Here is a 20,019-nt window from a genome sequence, read left to right as displayed (position 1 = left end):
TTGCTAGTTTTCAATCTGTCGCTTTTTAAATTCTAGTAAAAGTATTTGATAAATAAAATAGCGATCCACGCTTTTCTATTTAAGTTATTTAAATAGTAGTTTATTATCAAATTAAAGAAACAATTTTTTTTTCTCTTTTTAGTACTTGGTTATATAAAAGCTCGTTATTAAAACCATTTAAATGCTTTTTTTATTAATGCAATCCTCTTATGTATGCACTTCAATTAATACATGAATGTTTGGAAATCTGTGCACATGTAGTCAATTTGTAACTTGATTATTAATGTTACCGTAATATTGAACAACGTTTAAGCAATAAATATCTTTCACTGTTTAGATTGCATGTTTTGCATGTTAGGAACGTGTCAGTAGATATTATGTATTTTAGATGAATTCTATGCTAAACTAATTTTTTTTTGTAAACAAAAATCAGCAACACCAACTTAAATTATTGTATGTAATAAATTTAAAAGTAGTTTCTCTTTCAAACCTGACGGTCTATGGGGCAAGTGAAGTAGAGTTCACTTGTTTCTGTGACCTCGGCATATGAAGAGATAGTGTGGTCAGCACTATGCCCAGCCGCCTTTACTTTCCCTAACAGGAGTTAGGTACCCATCAGAGTTGGGTGGACTAAGGGACGGTCTACAAATTTAAAACTAAGCGACGTTTAAAAAAATATTTGTTAGTGTTTAAGAGTGCAATTGATTTTAAGTAAAACAACTACAATAAGATTTTTCTGTGTGAATACTGATTCTTGCCTTATTATTTACAATGTAACATGTTATAGATCAATAAATATTTTCAGAACAAAATATTGTTAGTTTTATTGTCGCATATATTTATGAGCTTGTGCTACTTAAATAGGGAACTCGTCTATATATTTATAGGCTAGTAACATCGCGGTCATCTGTCAACGTTTTCCAATCTTAACAATAGCAGTAGCTGTTGAGATATTTATTTGCTACCCGTTGCAGTTTTCTGAACACCGCCTCCTCTCTCCCACAAACATACACATTTATATGTACCAGTTTCTCTTCTTTTACCAGTCCAAGTAAGTACTGTTTAATATTGCGTTGTCTGTGTCAGTATAGAAGGATACAGTTTCAAGTCTTTGTAGACTATTGTAACTGGAAAATATTAACGAAATTGCTGCATTAGAAGTGAGTCAAAACTGACCTACAAGATTTGCAACGAGCCCACAGACGAATAGACGTTGTGAAATAAATAAAAGCTTATATACAGACAAAAAAAAACGACAGCTAGGTGGGTTTTTTTGTTTTTGTTTTTTAAATTAGAAGGACGTTTGTATATTGTTTCGTATGTTTTCTGAAATCGATTGAAAAAGTTGTCAAGAGAATGAAAATTAAAATTTAAAATAAAACACCAGCCATAACTAATCTCTTCTCGCCCACCCATGACTGGAATCAAAAGTGCTGTGAAACATTTTCAAAATTTCAAAACTCAGCATGGATTGCGTAAAATTTTAAAACTCGCTCAGAAAAAAAAACATTGGTTCATCTTCAAGCAACTCTGGAATTATAAACATATATACTCTATGGGATCGTCATAATTATTTCTACTTTTTCTGCTTTACACAAGGCGGACAAGGCAGTGTTAAAGACTAATATTTCTACATTTATTAGTGTGGGTGGGACGGCGCGGTCTATCGGTAGAGCGATAGACCTGCTAACCCGAAAGTCAAGAGTTCGAATCTGGGTTTTAGTATTTTAAACTTCCCTGAGTCCTCCCACCTGTTTTAGGTGCCTTACTCACGTAAGGGAATGTAAAGGTGGCCGGGTACATACTACACCCTTCACAGTGGCGTAGCCAGGATCGTCTCAAGGGGGGGGTCCAATTTTTACCCGGGGACAAACTTTCGATTTGCAACCCCCCCCCTCAAACTTTCGATTTGCACCCCCCCTCAAACTTTCAATTTGCACCCCCCTCATACTTTTTATATATATACCGAGGGGTCTATGGGGGGGGGGGGGGGTTATGACCCCCCTAACCCCCCCCCTGCCTACGCCACTGACCCTTCATATGCCAAGTTCACAGATACAGGTGAGCTGTACTTCACTTTTCCCTTCGAACAGTTTTTAAAACCAGGATAGGGAGTATGAATATTAATACTAATAGTTTCGCTGTCTGTCTATCTATCTATCTATCTGTGTATCTATCTGACAAGAACGCTGTAGAGAAAACATAAGCTAATTAAAAACTTTCATAGTAAGACGGAAACGAAATATGACGTCACATTGGAGCATATAGTAGAAAATAATCTCAAGCCGGAGAGTGCACAAGTAATATGACGTCATTGATTCTCGAGTGAACATTGAATTTAAAAAAGCCAATTTTGTCTAATCTTAAAAGTTGTTTTGCTCGCAGAGTTTCTTTCATGCAATTCTTCGGGTAGGGGCGAAGCCCATCCCCCGCGTAAGAACGTCTAAGCCGCCGCCGACCCCCTACTTAAAAGAAATGTCGTCATCGATACTCTATAATAAAATTACAGCCTAATTCATGTGTCTAATCTAAAAAGTGGTTTGCGTGCAGAGTTTCTTTCATGCAATTCTTCGGGTAGGGGCTAAGCCCTGTCCAGGTTCTTCCTTTAGTTTGTATGATCTACAAATGCGACCAGTGTTTCTTTCAGACTTTTTCCTCACCGGCGAGGGGTGGGGGTACTTGAATTTTTTGGGGGGCGGGGTAGAATTTTCTGTGAGGGGGCGGACACTGGAAAAAGTATATAATTATATTTCGTTGAATGGGACGGTAGACATGTTTTGGGGTGTGTGTGTGTGGGGGGGGGGGGTTCAAAAGAATAATATAAATAAGTTACACATCATCAATAAATTAAATTTGCAGATATTTCCATTTCACCAAACGTTCTCTAAATAATAATATATTTTAAATTCATGGCATTTAGTTAGGCTAGATGTGTTGACTTTCATTCACCACAATTATCTGATAGTATAAATTAACAACGGATAAGCCAAACACACATTTAATTCACTGCTTTTGTTAAACAAAATTTTTAATTTCTGTATCTACTGGAACTAGTAGAACAACAATCTAGATCTATCTATTATTGCATAGGCCTAAATATAATTATTAATTATAACTAAAACATAGCTTCAACATACTTCTACATCCTACAATCTAGTTTAGCAGCTAGATTTCGAATCTAAACCTAGAAGTAGTACTACTTGACAAGATCTAGATCTAGATCTAATAGTGACTAGATCTAGAAATCTAGATAGTTATATAATAGATAGATCTATAATCTAGTAGTACTTGTAAATAACTATCGACTAAATACATTCTAACGTAAACTACTATTATACTATGTAACTTTGTGTACCGTACAGTATTAAGACTTACTAACTTTATTTAGTATTTAAGTTAATGTATAATATATAGGTCCAGGCCTATTTTAATAAATATACTATAGTTAAATATAGGCCTAATATTATGAATATATTATTATTACTATTAGGCTAATAGTAGTACTAATAAAATATGTGACGCTTGACTTTTACTATTACAAAGTTACTAGATCTTTACGGGCCACGCTCTGCGAGACGCGTAGTCACTTCGTATTTATTTAGGCCTAATGGCTAATACCTATAGTTTTGAATAATTGTTAGTTATTAGTAAATATAAGTAATGAAATACTAGATCTGGATCATTAATACTAAAATAGGCCTAATAATAATAATGATAAATTTCGTAGAATCTAGATTCTAAATCTAGTTCGTCTAGATCAGGGGTCGGCAACCTGCGGCTCGCGAGCCGCATGCGGCTCTTTTGATATCAAGATGCGGCTGAGGGCTCTCCAGCCCCTTGAACAAATACTAATAATCTTAATACAAAAATAAAATATTTGAAATAAAATAATGTTAGTGGCTCTTTAAAACAAGTAAATTATTGAAAATTGTAACTTTTGGCTCTTCCGCTTCAAAAGGTTGCCGACCCCTGGTCTAGATTATAAATCTACACTTACTGCATAATTTACATTACTAGATTCTAGATCTAAATCACTACAGTTAACTACACTCTAGATCTAGTTCTTAAGTTCTACAACAAGACTACACTCAACTTCACTAGGTCTAAAATAATCTAGATTCTATGTATAAATTAATAATGAAAATGTTCTAGTGTACTTGTCTTAAAGTAAGTAGCCTATTTAATAGGCCTAATTTAGTAATTAATTAAGTCATAATTCTTATGTCTACACTCAACTCAGAGGCGTAGCGACCCTTCCCGGCGCCCGGGGACAAACTTATCGATTTGCACCCCCCCCCCCCCTCAAGATTTCGATTTGCACCCCCCACCTCAAACTTACGGTTTACTCCCCCTCAACCATTCAATTTGTTTTTCCAACCCATTTTGTCCCATATGTCCGTCCCCCCCCCCCCCTCGCTACGCTACTGACTCAACTACACTGTAAAATATAAGAAACTAGATCTAGATCTGCATACTACTCTAAGAGTCGTAAGTCTATAATAAAATAAAAAATCCTGTATGACTGTATGTCGTATGTTACTGTCTAAGTCGGAATTTTCAAGAGGACTTTTTTTAGTCATAGATCTAGTCTAGATCTAGAATTCTAGATCGAGAAATCTAGATTCTAGATCTAGATATAGATCTAGATCTAGACTATATATATATTTATTAATTAAATTTAGTTAATTTAGGCTTGATTTCAGATTTACGATTGAAATCTTTTATAAATCTCATATTTTATAAAAAAAATTATTATTATACATTCAAGTATACAGGGTCTAGTCCTACGTCAAAAAAACACGTGTATTCCAGATCTATCTATATAAAATATAATATACGAGCCGACCCGCAGCGTATCATACGCCGCTATTTAGTTGTTTTATTTTCTACTTTTCAGTAATTCATAATTTGTGAATTCGACAGTACCAATGCTGCCACTGAAAATATTTGCTTTAAAACACTACCCCTTTCCCCTAACCCCGACCCTACCCCCCCCCCCCCACCCCCCGTGAAAGCAGCCTCCTCTTAGTTATTTCTTAGTTACCTCCTGTAAGTTTAAAATCGAACTGAATTATCTGCCCCTAATAGAAACCCGGCTGTACGGCTCTACGATTTGTAAACATTTAGCTTTGTAAAAATTTAGAGTGAACACCGCTCACCAGACAATTTTGGGGTGGGGTGGGGGATGGTAGTGATAGTGATAGAGAGAAAGAGAGGGGACTGCAAGGAGGCGCTTGCAGCTTGTTTTCTAACGGCTCGAAGAAGAGAATTATATATCGTCCCCTCAGTATTATCTTGTTCTAACTACAAATTTTGATTTTTTCGAAAAACTCGACCCTATGATGTAGAAAAGCACTATGTTCAATCTCCACTTATCTACGTGACTCTAAGTCATCTGCTTCCTACCAAACTTTTCAATTTGACATTGTTCTAACTACAAGTTGATGCATTTGGCCAGTATAATATTGTTCTATGTCAATTTTATAATATGATTCTGTTCTAACAGTATATAATCTATATAAAATTAACGCATAAATTTTGCTTGGATACGCTAGAATTATAATGTTCTATGTCCGATTCTGCCAATGAAATCAGCTGTAAGTCATGTGACTTGTGCGTCGTTGATCAAAATGGCGGCGTGTGAAGACCTTTTAGTCGATTTTGGTTGTCATGCAAATAAACTGACTGAATTACCAGATCCTGAATCGTAAGTATATTTATCTTTTATATGTTGTCTTAACTGTGTTATTTTACACATATTTAGTTCAAAGTTTGTTAAAATATCTTAATTAATAATAGGCCTAATATTGTTAATGTATACCGTAGTATACGCCTATACTAATTGTATTGTTTAGTAGTATAGTAGTTTAATAGTATCTGTAGGGTTTACTTTGTATAAATATATTATCAAAATCATAATGGGGAAGTGTTCCAATATATGGATGATGAAAACAATGTCTTTGTTACAGATCAAAATGTAAAGTAATTCATTGTTAGTAACTTATTAGTCTTAAAACCATGAATATAAGTTTATTCCTGGTTTTCAGTTTAGTATTAGTGTAGCAGAGGGGGGTGGGGGAAATAAGTCCTTCTGTTTTTGCACTTTGTACTGATGTAGTCTATCTTTATTTCTATCCACAGAGAAGTGCGAAAGAGAACAATAAAAACAACAGAGACCTGGTAAAGCAGTGTCAATGATATGGGTATTGGCGCTGCCTGTAGTCAAGTTGCGCAGCATCATTATGAGAAAAGAAACAGTGTTTATGTATATTCTCAATATATTAAATTACAAGATTGGTTGTTTTTGAATTAGGGAGCTGTGTATATTGTGTAAAATTAATACATTATTTTTTAAGCTAATTCATGAGATTTGCATTTATTGTATTAATACTTTAATTCCAGTTGTATCACAAGGCTGGGGGCGTGGTGTGATCCGCACGTGACGCCATTTAGAGGGCGACACCAATGTGAAAAACACTAAAATTTACAGTCAATATAATTATCTATCCAGTTAATCTTAAAATACAATTATAGGGTAGAGGGGTGACACAAAACCAAAAATGTAAAATTGTAAGAGGGTGGAGGGTTGACACCCTCAGTTACCACACCGAGTGTCACCCTAACAAGACTCGCCACTGACTAAATCAAATTATGTTGATGTATGCAGATAACCCAAAGTTACAGAATAAACTTTACATTTTAATGCACAAACCCACTTATAAAGAACACTTAGAAAAGAAAAGCCTGAAACATCTCCCAGTATACCGGAGTTTTCAATTCAGTCGAATAAAGTGGGCTCCCTAATTTCAGCAGAAAAAAAGAAGGATTTGAAAAAAATGATGCCCTACATGCCAGAGATTGACAGAAAATTTATGGCTACTCTTTGTGGCTAGTTATCATCTATTTCTAAATTACAAAGCCTTTAACAGTACGTTTTTAAAGCACTGTCGGCGAGTGTTATTTTTGCTTAAACTGTTTTGATTATAAAAACAAAGTTTATGTATTTTCTCAATATTCATTATTACAAGTTCTTGTTATTTTTGTTATTTATTTTTTGTTTTGTTTTTTAAACGGCTCATGGTGTAGAATTAAAACATTAAAATCTATTGAACCTATCTATTGACTTGTGAATTCATTTTATTAATACATTAAATCAAAATTCTGTATGCAAAAGCATACTTACAACTTAAAATATTACTTGTTCTGTAATGTAGTGCAAAAAATATTTTTTGCACATTGCGGTAATCAAAAATATGAAAGTAAAGACCGGGAACAATAGGATAGAAAACCAGAAGACATTGCTCATACAAAAAGTAGATAATACTTCTAGAAAAGCTATTATAACTGCCTAAAAAACACAAAATTTGACTTAGAACATTATACAATTTTTGAAACCTGATCACTTTCATCGTATTTTGTTCTATCTCAAAAGTGAAAAATAATTATTATGGTCTTCTAATGGTACATAAAGTAATAAAAATAACTTGGATGCTCATTGCTTAATGCCCTTTAACATTTTATCTAAAAAAAAATTAATTGGAACAGTTTAAATATAAGAATCAGACCACATGAAACTTCAGATGCGTTTTTCTCAAAACTACATTTTGAGAGATAGAACAAGATAATACTGGGGGGACGATATATAGATTTGTATGTGTTATTTTAAACTTAATTTACTTAAAACAACTCATCGTCGGTGTTTGTTTTGATTCCAAAAGCGAATGTAGCTTTCATAACTTAAAAAAAAAAAAAAATATTCACATTTGGTTTAAAAAAAAAAAAAAACGCTAGCTGGCAACTCAGGTTGAGCAGACGAGCTGCAGATGAGCTCAAAACTGTTCTGGCAAATGCAGCCGTCGTTCAGTTGACGTCAAACAGAGCATTGAGCAGTGTTGTCGGCGTGAGCACAGGAAATAAATTCGTGAGTAAAAAGAAAACACACATTGCTATTGATATAATTACGACTCTACATCAAATAAAGTGAATACAGTTTAAGCCTAGTTAAAGAATAGTTAAATATCATAACCTTGAAATTTTGCTTTATTTTTGTAAAATAATTCTCAAATGTTATTCACTCGATGTGTAATTTGTTTTTATCAGCTCTTTGTTGGTTTACATTGATTACTATTCCCCTCACAGCCTGTTTATTTTAAACTGATTAAATAAACTACGAATTTACATTTTCGAAACATTGTTATTCTAAAATTAAAAAGACGTTTTAAGTTGTGCTTTAGATCTTTTTAGTAGTGTAATTAGTGATGATTAATTTACTAAGAATTTACATCAATTCACAAATAAGTTTGCATTTGAACATTTTACATTGTTGCCATTTGTTTACAAAAAAAAAAAGAAAAAAAAAAGGTTACACTATTAAAATGTAGGTCAACTTTAACAGTACAATGAATTAGCATGGCTCGCTGGGCTTTGTCACGCTTTTCGTTTTCCAGGAAGCATGTTTTCCTAGAAATTGGTTATACCAGAAATGACGTTTTTAATTAACGAATAAACAATCGTTGTGTGTGTTTTGTTTATGTGTGTATGTGTGTGTGGTGGCTGTAAAAGTGGGTGAAAGGGGTCATCTGCACATGTTTTGTCTTTAGTGTATAGATAGGACAGGTCGAGGAGTATGAATCAATTGTGTTGCTTTGTTGGGATGGATATGAAAATACTATTGCTCTTTACAGTTGTGTTATATACAGAGTTATACTATTTTTTTTTTTTGCAAATGAAAATTTCTTTACTTTTTGTTTACTTTAAAAAATAATGTTTATGTAAAACATGTGATTTTCCTTTAGAACATATTTTTTTATTCTTATTCGAAACCAAATGTGGTCACCTTTTTTTATCATAATTTAGGCTAACAAGACTAAAATAAGATCCGAAATGATTATTTCACTGATCACAATAGAGTGTTATATCACGTCACTTTAGTTTTGCCCTGCATAGTTTATAATGTTAAGGCGATATGTGATGCTCGAATCGTATTTAGAATTAAACTATCGGTCAGATATCGAATACAATATTACAATGAACGATACCTACATTTCTTGTGTAGGGTTCTCAAGGATAGTTTTATGTTTATTTAAACGAGAATAGTAGTTGAATAAATATTGAACAAGAAAATAATGGCATTGTGTCAAGCGATTATCGCCTATATCTTTGTGATGTAAATGATCATATTAGTGGTTTTCTTATTTGGTATTAGATCACGTCAGGTCAAACACGACCTTCTCACAGCAGTCTTAACAAACATGTATAAATGTGTATCCTAGTCCATATAGGTTCGAATTATTCAGTGTGCGTATTTTTCTGTGTGCGCATCTTGATATTCGCACACATTTCTGTTCGAGCATTTTTCTTCTTGCGCAAATTTCTGTCTGCACTTTTTTCTGTTTGCGTATTTTCTATTTGCGCATTTTCCGATGTGCGCAAATTTGTAATTGCGTTTTTACTGTGTGCGCTTTTTATGTTTGCGCTTTTTGTCTGTGTGCGCTTTTTTGTTTGAGCTTTTTCTAGTTATGCATTTTTCTATTTTCGCTTTTTTCTGTTTACGCTTTTTTCTGTTTGCGCTTTTTTCCGTTGCGCATTTTTTTGCGCTCTTTTCTGTTGGGCTTTTCCCCGTTGCGTATCTTTCTGGTGTGTAGCCTACTACGCCTCCACATAAAACAGCCAGCCGTCTTTTTCCTCACACAACACTGTTCTGACGTCAGCACAGAATCTGTTGCTGTGACCTACTTCTAGTTTCTGGGAAAAATTCTAGAAAACGAAATTTGTAATGGTTGTGCTTTTATTTAGCTTGCACGGTATGTTTTGTTTGTGTGTGTGCGCGAGGGAATGTGTGTTTTTTATGCATTTTTTTCAGCACTTTAAAATTTTAAATAAAATATAGTTTTATGCAGTGGCGTAGCCAGGATCGTCTCATGGGGGGTTCAAATTTTTACCAACATTTTATATATACAAATATATATATATATATATATATATATATATATATATATATATATATATATATATATATATATATATATATATATATATATATATATATATATATATATATATATATATATATATATATATATATATATATATATATATATATATTAGCTGTATGTCATTGCTTCGATATGATGTAAAATAAATTGAAAGTTCTCTGAAGAAATAAGAAAAGTACACACAATGTTGGCCGACAAAATTAAACAATTTATCACTCTAAATAAAAAAATAAAAAAAAATACATACAATGAACGCAACACGATCTTTTTGTACTCCTTGTAAAAAAACAATTTGACATAAAGATTCCTAGAAAATTAAAACAAACGAACTAGGGGAAATAATCATTCTTTTTATATAAATATATATATTTCTACAAATTTCTAGGGGAAATAATCATTCTTTTTATATAAATATATATATTTCTACAAATTTAATTGTTAATGTCAAAACATATCACTAATTACGTTAGTGTGTGGTAAAGAACCTTTATTTTATTCGTTTTTACATAAATATGTAGTCTACAATCAGAATTTAATATATTGTCAATATAAATGCTAAAATCTTACAGCATAATGTAAGTTTTTAAAATCAGAGTTGGTAATAAAATCACGCTTTTTTATTTTACCTTGTAACTAAACCTATTATGTAGAAGATTTTAAATAATAGCCTACATGTAACTAAACCATAGGTCTTACAGTTCAGACCACACATTCTCTAATCAGCAATTGTTTTTTTTTTTTTGTTCTTTAAAGATCATTTTTTTAAAATAATGTTAAGGTACGGATTGGATCACTGTATTGCACACACACCTATTTACTGATAATTGCAAAAATAATATTTAAAGACTTTTACCTGTTTCAAAAGCTATTATTCTGGTGGCAAGGTACTTTGAACGTCATTACGCGTTTCCTCAAATGTACCAACACATCAGTTGGGGTGGGTTTGGATGGAGGGGGAGGGGTTCAACTTCATTCACCCCTGTCCGGTCACTTTAGGTCAATTATCCTACCCAGCGTATACCTAGGTGTGTCCCGTTTTAGGTGGTGAAGTGGGTGGGGGGGGAACCAACTCAGAGGGATAATAGCGTCAGTTTTTAGATGATGGTTCTAAACATACATATACAATTATACATATACTCAGCCACGGTAAATCTTTTTTAAATGTACCAACTTGGGAACAGATCAAAACTAAACACAACACAAACACAAAAGAAAACACAAACAAAACACAACCACAAAAGAAAACACAAACACAATGCAAACACAAACACAAAAGAAAAAACAAACGCAAATAAAAACACAAATGAAAACACCAACACAATGCAAATACAAACGCAAAAAACACAAACTAAAAAACAAACACAACACTCATAACATAAACACAACTTAAATGCAAGCATAAACGCATAGTGCTCACAGTTTAGCCCGTGGCGCCAAATCGCACCCTGTCCAAGCGCTGAAAGTCTTGTAATCGTACAAAAAAAAAAAAAAAAAAATTCAAATCTCGACGTTTTAGGGCTCCTTGTGTCGGAAAAGCATAGTTTTGCAATCTTGTCCGAATGTCTGTGTGTCTGTGTGTCTCTCTCTCTCTCTCTCTCTCTCTCTCTGTGTATGTGTGTGTGTAAACACGATAACTTGAGTAACGTTACAGCTAAGTTGACGAAATTTCATATTTAAGTATTATATCAAAATCGTAGAACCATATAAACTTTTGAGCGATTTCCAATAACCGGAAGGGGAATTTTGTCTTTTTTTTGAAAAGCCTATAACTTGAGTACTATTTCAGATACAGAAATGAAATTTCACAAATAAGTAAAATATCTAATTCTCCACTGCCTTCTATAAAATGTTGAGTAACTTCCGCCGACCAGAAGTAGTGATTTACGCTATTTCCGATTTCTCAAAAAATAACGCATGTGAATTTATCTATCTATATACTACTAAAACTCAAGTTTGTTTACATGTTTGAATATTTATTTGTTTTTTTTTGTTTGTTTTTTTGTTTGTCTGATTTACTACTGTAGAAAATCTACGCTATATGCAGAACTGTAACATAGTATGTAGGTAGAGAACAATTTTTGTTTTGAGACAGACTGTTAATAAAAATTTTATTTAAAGACGTTAATTAATTTATTGATTTATTCTTAGGTAGATTAACCACATTAATTTTAAAATTTTAGAACAATGGCTTTCTTTGACTGAATAGTGACGTCACAAGTTTTGTTTACTTTTTAGTACAATAAGATGGCGGCTTCCATCATTGACTTAGTGGCCCATTCAAAAGTTTAACGCGTTCTAAAGCTAATTTTCTGTCGGCCATAACTTTAACAATACGTCCGTTTGCTGTTTTTTACGTACCAACACTTATATAAATTTTCAACTGTCTTTTTCATTTAGTTTTACAATAAAGTTCTCTAGCTCTACAATCTGTCCAAGAAAGTTATTTATAGTTCTAAAAATATCAGGTTGCAAAGCAAGTTGTTTATAGATCTAGATCTAGAATCTGGGTCAAACCAAAGATTAATTAGATACATACCAAAGATTAATTAGATAAAAATACAATCCATTTTATAATCATAATACATTTTTTAGTCCTTAAATACTTGATATAAATCTTTGTTATTTATCTATCTAGATCTAGATCTATCTAGCTAGAATAGGTCTAATGATTAGATCTAGATTCTAGATCTAGATCTAGATCTAGATCTAGATCTAGCAAGAGATACGCAAAAACTAGATAATTCTATCTAGATCAAGATAATTTCAGACCTTCATTATCTATATACTACTAAAACTCAAGTTTGTTTACATGTTTGAATATTTTTTTTCTTTGTCTGATTGACTATTGTAAATGGTTCTACTCTATGTGGAGAGCTGTAAAATAGTATGTAGGTAGAGAACAATTTTTGTTTTCAGACAGACAGTTAATCACACATTTATTTAAAGACGTTAATTAATTTATTGATTTATTCATAGGTAGATTAACCACATTAATTTTAAAAGATTAGAAAAACGATTAGAATCGACGGAAGAGTAGACATGAAAATGCGCATAAAATAGTAGAGCCCCCTACATTTTTCAGGAAAATTGTATTAATTCATAACAATTATTTAGGTTTCCAATTAAGCCAAATTTGAGGTCATATTGCATTTTCATAGGTTTGAAACTATTTGGTCAGTTAGATGTGCTCGAAAATTTTGATCGGCATTTTAGATTTATTTCAACAGACAAAAAAGAAATACAGACAGAAAAAGGAATTTAAGTAAAAGCTTGAAAAAAAATAACAAAATGGTTTAACAGTTTAAAACCACTAAGATAAAAAACGGAAAAAATAAAACTAGTTTATTAATCTTCTCTGTTTATTAATATTAAAAAAAAGCATCGTTTAATTTATTTATTATAATTTCCGACAGATTTGAGCATGGAATCTAATCGAAGACAAAACATTACTCTAGCATTGACTGGAAGGGTGGGTAATAGCAAAAGTGCTTGAGGTAATTCTATTTTAGGAATGTCGTGTTTCACAGCAAATGACGATGTTGAATCGTGTACTCATAGGACCATTTTAAAGTCGACCCCACGTAAGGATATGAAGATTACAGTTGTAGATACACCAGGTGTTATGGAGGTTGATGCTCATCAGAATTTGGAAAACATTACCTCACACTTGCCAGACGTAATGAATGTCTGTCCAGATGGGATAAATGCCTTTTGTCTGGTTTTAAAATACGGGGCTTTATTCAGTGGCAGAGAAATCAAAGCTGTTAAGAAAATAAAAGAATTGTTTGGTACAAAATGTTTACGAAATCATGGAATTATTATAATGATTGAAGGTGATAAGTTTGATCTAAATTATGAAGACAGTGAAGGCTTTTTATTTCAACAGTGGTGTAAGAAACAGACAGATGAATTTAAAAAAAATTAATGAATGTAATAACAGAGTTGTCCTTTTCTATAACAAGGGGAGGCAATTCGACTTGAAAAGGGAAAAAGCGGTAGAACAATAACTAAGCTTTGCCTCCGAAATAAGTAGAGAAGGTGTGTACACAAGCGAAGAATTCGAAAAATCTTTTAAGGAGCGTGAAAAAGAACTTTTGAAACACAAGATATCAAAATTAGCTTTATCTTCCCTAAAGCATTTGGATAATAAAAACGTTAAAGGAGCTAAAAAAAAGCCAAGAATGTCTGCAAAACAAAACTGTTTATAGCCATAGTTCTAGCAACTGTTGGGGTGTTAACTGGAGTTTGTTTTAATATGTTTAATTTTATAGAGCAAAATGTATTTTTCTTCAAATTACCCCTGTGCTGGTAGATACCTATTGAAGTACCCAACAATCTGCTTACATTCTGATAGATTCTTTCAGGCTTCGCTTCGGGGATGGGGGGGGGGGGACGACTGTTTTCCTTGCATGTGTTAATTTCTTCCCTCACTTTAAACGAGCAGACGAACTTTATCACTAGTAAAAATTCATCATGTCATTGTGGGTTTATGGGTCATTCATGAATAAAGTCACGCATGTTTGCAAATGTTTAACTCCCCCCTCCTACCCTATGTAAAGCTACGTCACATAAACATAGACCCCCAAATCTAGTAAAATCATATCAAAATCTTTATAATACGAACTTTTTAAATGCACCGAAAACAAGAAAAAGAAACTAATTTGCTTTCTTTATTAAAAGATTTGGTCGCTTGAAAGCTAGTTTGTTTTATTTTGTTTTATTTTGCTATTTTTTTTCGTCCATTTGTTAATATAAACTATATTAATAAACGATATTATATGTGTTCTATTTTCCACATTTTAGTCTTTCGTTTGAAATTAACTATATCTCTTTTTACCAGTCAGTTTTGGGTTTGGAGCCAAACTTTGAGTGTGTTTAATTCAATACTTCAGCTTAGAATGATCAACTGCATTTTTTTTTACCACTTTTGGCCGCACCTTAGGGTTGGCGCCTGGGGCGGCCGCCACACCCTCCCTCTCTTAGCTTGGCTACTGTATGGCGAATGTTTCCACATTGTAAGTCAGGACTTACATTAAAATGTGACAGCTAATTTTCATTTTGAGTTACTGACCTTGTTTAAAAGCTGATATTCTAATAGTGTGAGGTATAGCATTAATTATTATTAATTAGCATTAATTATTATTGAATGTAATGGAAATAATACATAAGGTACTGGTTGTTTTTAAAACTTAATGGTTACTTACTATACATAATTTCTAAAAACTAAAATCTTGGTGTCTATGACAAAGATTGCTATCTTGAAAAATTCCGCCATTCATAAAAGATTATATTTTAAGCCCAACGAACAATGAATTAATAATCTTCTACCATATTTTGGGGTACTCAGCTAAAAATCAAGAGTGTATTTTTTCAAACTGATATTTTATGAATTTTCAAATGCGCTAAAACGCGACAGTCAGCGTTAAGGGGTTAAAAACACTAATTTTAATGCCTTTAAATTCATCAAAAATTTGAAGTTTTCTATTCGGGGGAGAGAAAGGCCACCCTTTTCCCGTAGAACGTCTCTGCCCCCCCCCCCCCCCCCACCCAACCGAAAATAATATTATTTATATAGAAATCTCTATAAAAAATATAAAATTTATATAGAAAATATATACTTTTACCAACGTCATCCCCTTTCCCCCCGGATAATTTAATCCTGGGAGCCCAGGGCGATTCGGGTTACAAAATCACAGGGGGCACCAGCGACTGCGTCTGTTGCAGTTTAACCCTTTTCCGGCTATGTAGGGCTAATGAATAACGGATACCAAGTGCTACGATAGCCCCTCTGGAATTCTGACCGCCAAACTCTGTAGAAATAAAAATCGCACACTTTCGGGCGCTACACAGTAGAGATTTTTTGTCCACCGAAAGGTTTTCGGGAGTATTCTCATCTACTCCCCAAAATTTCATGGCACGCGGATGAACGTGTCGAGCCTACTTTTATTTTTTTATACCTCGTATATATATATATATATATATATATATATATATATATATATATATATATATATATATATATATATATATATATATATATATATATATATATATATATATATATATACATATATAAATATATTCAATGTATATATACAGTGGCGGAACTAGAAAAAAAAGGCTCCCCCGCAAAGAAAAAATTAGGGCCCCCCTATATATATATATATATATATATATATATATATATATATATATATATATATATATATATATATATATATATATATATATATATACATATATATAAAACCTATATCCTAACTGAGTAATTTAGTCTACTTCATTGCAATATATAACCATTATGAGAGAACAAACCAGACAAATTTGGTCCTAATTCATCTTGGGCTAGAGATAATCATGACCATTACTATCCATGTTGGTCAAAAATATATAAAGTCGTAAGCTTGATTCGTGAAAGGTTTCTCGCGTTATGTTAATTTTTTTTCTTTTTTGGCTTATATAATATCAATTTTGAAAACATTGATTTTTATAGCTATATTATTGTTTAGTACGTCTTATTTAAATAACAATTAAGAGAATCAATTGCTTTTTAATATACATAGTACAACTATTTAAATGAGCTTCGTGGGCATACCTATTTTAAAGTAGGCAGTAAGTCATGGAATTAGTGTGGATGTTTGCCTACCGTTCAAACTATAGCTTTTGTAGATTTTAAAATATTTTTCTACGCAACAATCTCTGCTATAGTAGACCTGTTTTTTTTATTTGTTTTTTTTTATTTTTACAAAACCACTTTCAAGATGCATGAAAAACTTAATTTTTGAAAAAAAAATCATTGTTTTTTGGTCGGAACTGGGCCCCTAAACGTCCTGGGCCCCCCCCCCCACCCCCCGGCATTGCGGGGTCTGGCGGTATGGTAGTTCCGCCCCTGTATATATATTATATTATATTATTTATATATACATGAATACTCCTAGGGTGTTTTCTAACGACGTCAGGTAAAGGTGCTTTTGGGCGCCTACAATTGTTTTAAAAAGTGCGATAAACTATGGATACGTTAGGTTACTATAATCGTTTACTAAACCGCGTCAGGCAGTTTAGGAATATGCGCCACGGACTCTCTTGTGAGCGCCATAATACCTATTTTTTTTATTTCGCGATACACTATGGATACGTCGGGCTACTGCAATCGTTGACTACTTCTTAGCAGGTGCACTATGACATAAACGTTTGTTTTAAAGAGTTAGCATACAACTTTAGCTGATTAAATAGAAGCAGCGTCCCTAAGGTAGTGTAACTAGTGGCATCCTAGAGACGCCGAAACGCCCCTGACATATCAGTGGACACAGAGGTGTGTTATACTGCACTATTACGGAGGGTGATTAACGTACAACATCAGTATGTGTGATAAAAACTGCGCCCCAATAAATGTGATCCAAGACATATAGTGCCTACCTTGTTTTACATTTAAATAACTCAGTACTCAAAAACAAGGTCACGAGTTTTAAAATACCTTATTGCTTGTAGTAACTCGCGGGGCAAGTACGCTAGGTTATTTATAAACGATTAGTTTTTAAGGTAATAATTTTAAAAATTAAATTTATTTCTTGATAATATTTGTTGCTCCAGTAGTCACATTTTCTTTATTAATATTATTCTGGTACCAATATCTGTTTAAACTTTGGAATATAAGAATAATAATTGAAAACATATAAAAAACATTGTTATATTTTAATTTATGCTTATTTCGTTTTTAAAGTTACTTTGTTTGCAATATAATTATAAAATCAATATAATGCAACTAATAACTTTCATTTTTTTTATTTTGTAGTTCCAATCTAAAGATTCAAGATGGCATTTTGTGAACAGCTGAAAATTACATTGGCGTTGGTTGGCAAAGCTGGAAAAGGCAAAAGTGCTACTGGAAATTCTATTTTGGGATGGCCATATTTTAAGAGTGATGAAGCGGAAACGTGTACATTGATGGTAGATGTTCAATGGGTTACATATGATAACCTGGTGGTTAAAGTGGTCGACACGCCTGGTTATGTTGATTCGGATAAAAAGGAAGACATAATAAGCACCATCATCCAGATTCCTGAAGTGATGAGTGTGTGCCCAGAAGGTATTCATGTCTTTTGTTTGGTTTTAGAATACGGGGCTAGGTTTTATAAGGAAGAAATAAGAGCTGTGGAGAAAATAAAAGAAATTTTCGGTGCAGATTTTTTAAGAAATCATGGAATTATTATAATGACAAAGGGGGAAAGCTTTGATTTAAATCATGAAGACATTTTATTTCATCAATGGTGTGATCAACGGACGGGTGAGTTAAAAGCACTAATGAATGACTGTAATAATAGAGTTGTGCTTTTCTATAACAAAGGAGACAAGTATGAATCCAAAAGACAGAATTCGGTGAAGCTACTTCTAAAGTATGCCAAAAGTATACAGATAAAAGGTGCTTACACGAGCGAGAACTTTAAAACTTGTTTCAAGAAGCGAGAAGAAGAAATTTTAAAACACAACATCCCAAAGTTAAGTTTAGAGTTACAACAAGATTTGGGTGAAATAATGAAGGATGTGTCCGATCTGAAAAAACGCAATGCTGCGACTGAAGAAGATTTGACAAGATTGAAAGAGGCTATCAAAGAACTTTTGAATAAAATACTTAACACAGTTGAAAAGGTTCAGATCAAAGAAAAGTTGATTAAAAAAGTTCAACTAATTCAAAGAAAGCTGGTTATAATTAACCTAAATAAACCAATCAATGAGCAGCTACATGAAATAGCAGTACTGTTAGAGGATCTTAAAAATCCACCGATCTCCAAAAAAACAGTAGCATTGATAACAGCTGTAATAGTCGTTACTGCCGGCATTTTGACTGGAGGAGTTGGATTAGGCTTTGGAGTGATAGCTTTACAAATTGCAGGTGCATCGGCTACAGCAGGAGCTTCAGTTACAGGGTTAATGACATTGCTGGTTGATATAGTTCACAAGAAGTTAGAAAGTAAAAGGAAATTGAAGGAAAAGGCCGGACATAAAGATTGAGCTGCCAAAGAGACACAATCTGATTCGATTTTTACAAGCTTTTATTTAACTCACTTCCTCTGTCTGTCGTCAATCGTCTGTCTGTCTAGATCGAAACGCCGGAGCGAAAATTCAGACACTTCTACTTGACCGATACGATCCACAGTTGGCACGTAGGTCAAGACATGAAGACAATGCCATCTGAAACTAAATATGACTTAATTGGATGCCTAATTAATTTTTTATGAATTAATTAAAATTTGGACCGAATTAGTAGGCATGTCTATCCAACCACACCACACGCGTCATCACGTTCAATGGCTGCGCCATCAGGTTCAATAGCTGCCCCATCACGTTCAATAGACGCGCAATGGTTTTAAGTCATGTAACACTATTGTAAATAAAAAATGTATTAAATTACATGATAAATAAACCGGGAGTGATCTCCCCTAAACTTTCTCGAATATTCTTATATAAAACAACAGGGGATGGGAACTCGGGCTATAGACATGATTTTTAACCCATTTTAAATACTTAAAGTTTTAAAAATAGAATAAAATCTCGTAGACAAAAGAATTACACACCAAGTGAACGCCAAATAAAAAAGTGCATAATAGTGCGCAATATTATTAGTACTTTATAAATTTACATGCGTTTCTTGAGAAATCGGAAATAGCGTAAATTAGTAGTTCCGGTCAACGGAAATTACTCAAAATTTAACAGAAGGTAGAAAATTAGATCTTTTACTTACATGGGAAATTTCATTCATCTATCTGAAATAGTACCCAAGTTATAGGCTTTTAAAAAAATTCAAAGTAGAAAAAGTGCCACTTCCGGTTATCGGAAATTGCTCAAAAGTTGATAAGGATCTACGATTTCGATATAATACTTATATATGAAATTTCATCAACCTAACTGTAAAAGTACTCAAGTTATCGTGTTTACACACAGACAGACAGACACACACACACACAGACAGACACACAGAAATACGGACAAGATTGCAAAATTATGTTTTTCCGTATCAGTGAGATGT

General features: G+C 33.0%; 1 protein-coding gene across 5 annotated transcripts; it reads left to right on the top strand.

Moving 5' to 3' along the window:
- Positions 1-7,776: 7,776 nt before the first annotated feature.
- Positions 7,777-19,753, top strand: LOC131954294 (GTPase IMAP family member 7). 5 transcript variants are annotated; one of them, XM_059317872.1, is made up of 2 exons: positions 7,777-7,921; positions 17,788-19,753. In XM_059317872.1, exon 2 carries the CDS (start codon positions 17,808-17,810, stop codon positions 19,002-19,004), a length of 1,197 nt encoding a protein of 398 aa, XP_059173855.1. In that variant the 5' UTR covers positions 7,777-7,921; positions 17,788-17,807; the 3' UTR covers positions 19,005-19,753. The 5 variants fall into 5 exon arrangements, with proteins under 5 accessions (XP_059173855.1, XP_059173856.1, XP_059173859.1 ...); XM_059317873.1 differs by having other exon boundaries at positions 7,777-7,980; XM_059317876.1 differs by lacking the exon at positions 7,777-7,921 and adding an exon at positions 8,612-8,683.
- Positions 19,754-20,019: the final 266 nt, after the last annotated feature.

The sequence above is a fragment of the Physella acuta genome, unplaced genomic scaffold, assembly GCF_028476545.2.
Source record: "Physella acuta isolate Inbredline_101_S28 unplaced genomic scaffold, ASM2847654v3 ptg000988l, whole genome shotgun sequence".
NCBI lineage: Eukaryota > Metazoa > Mollusca > Gastropoda > Physidae > Physella > Physella acuta.
The sequence above is the reverse complement of the archived record's forward strand: the minus strand, read 5'-3'. Positions and strand labels throughout refer to the sequence as shown.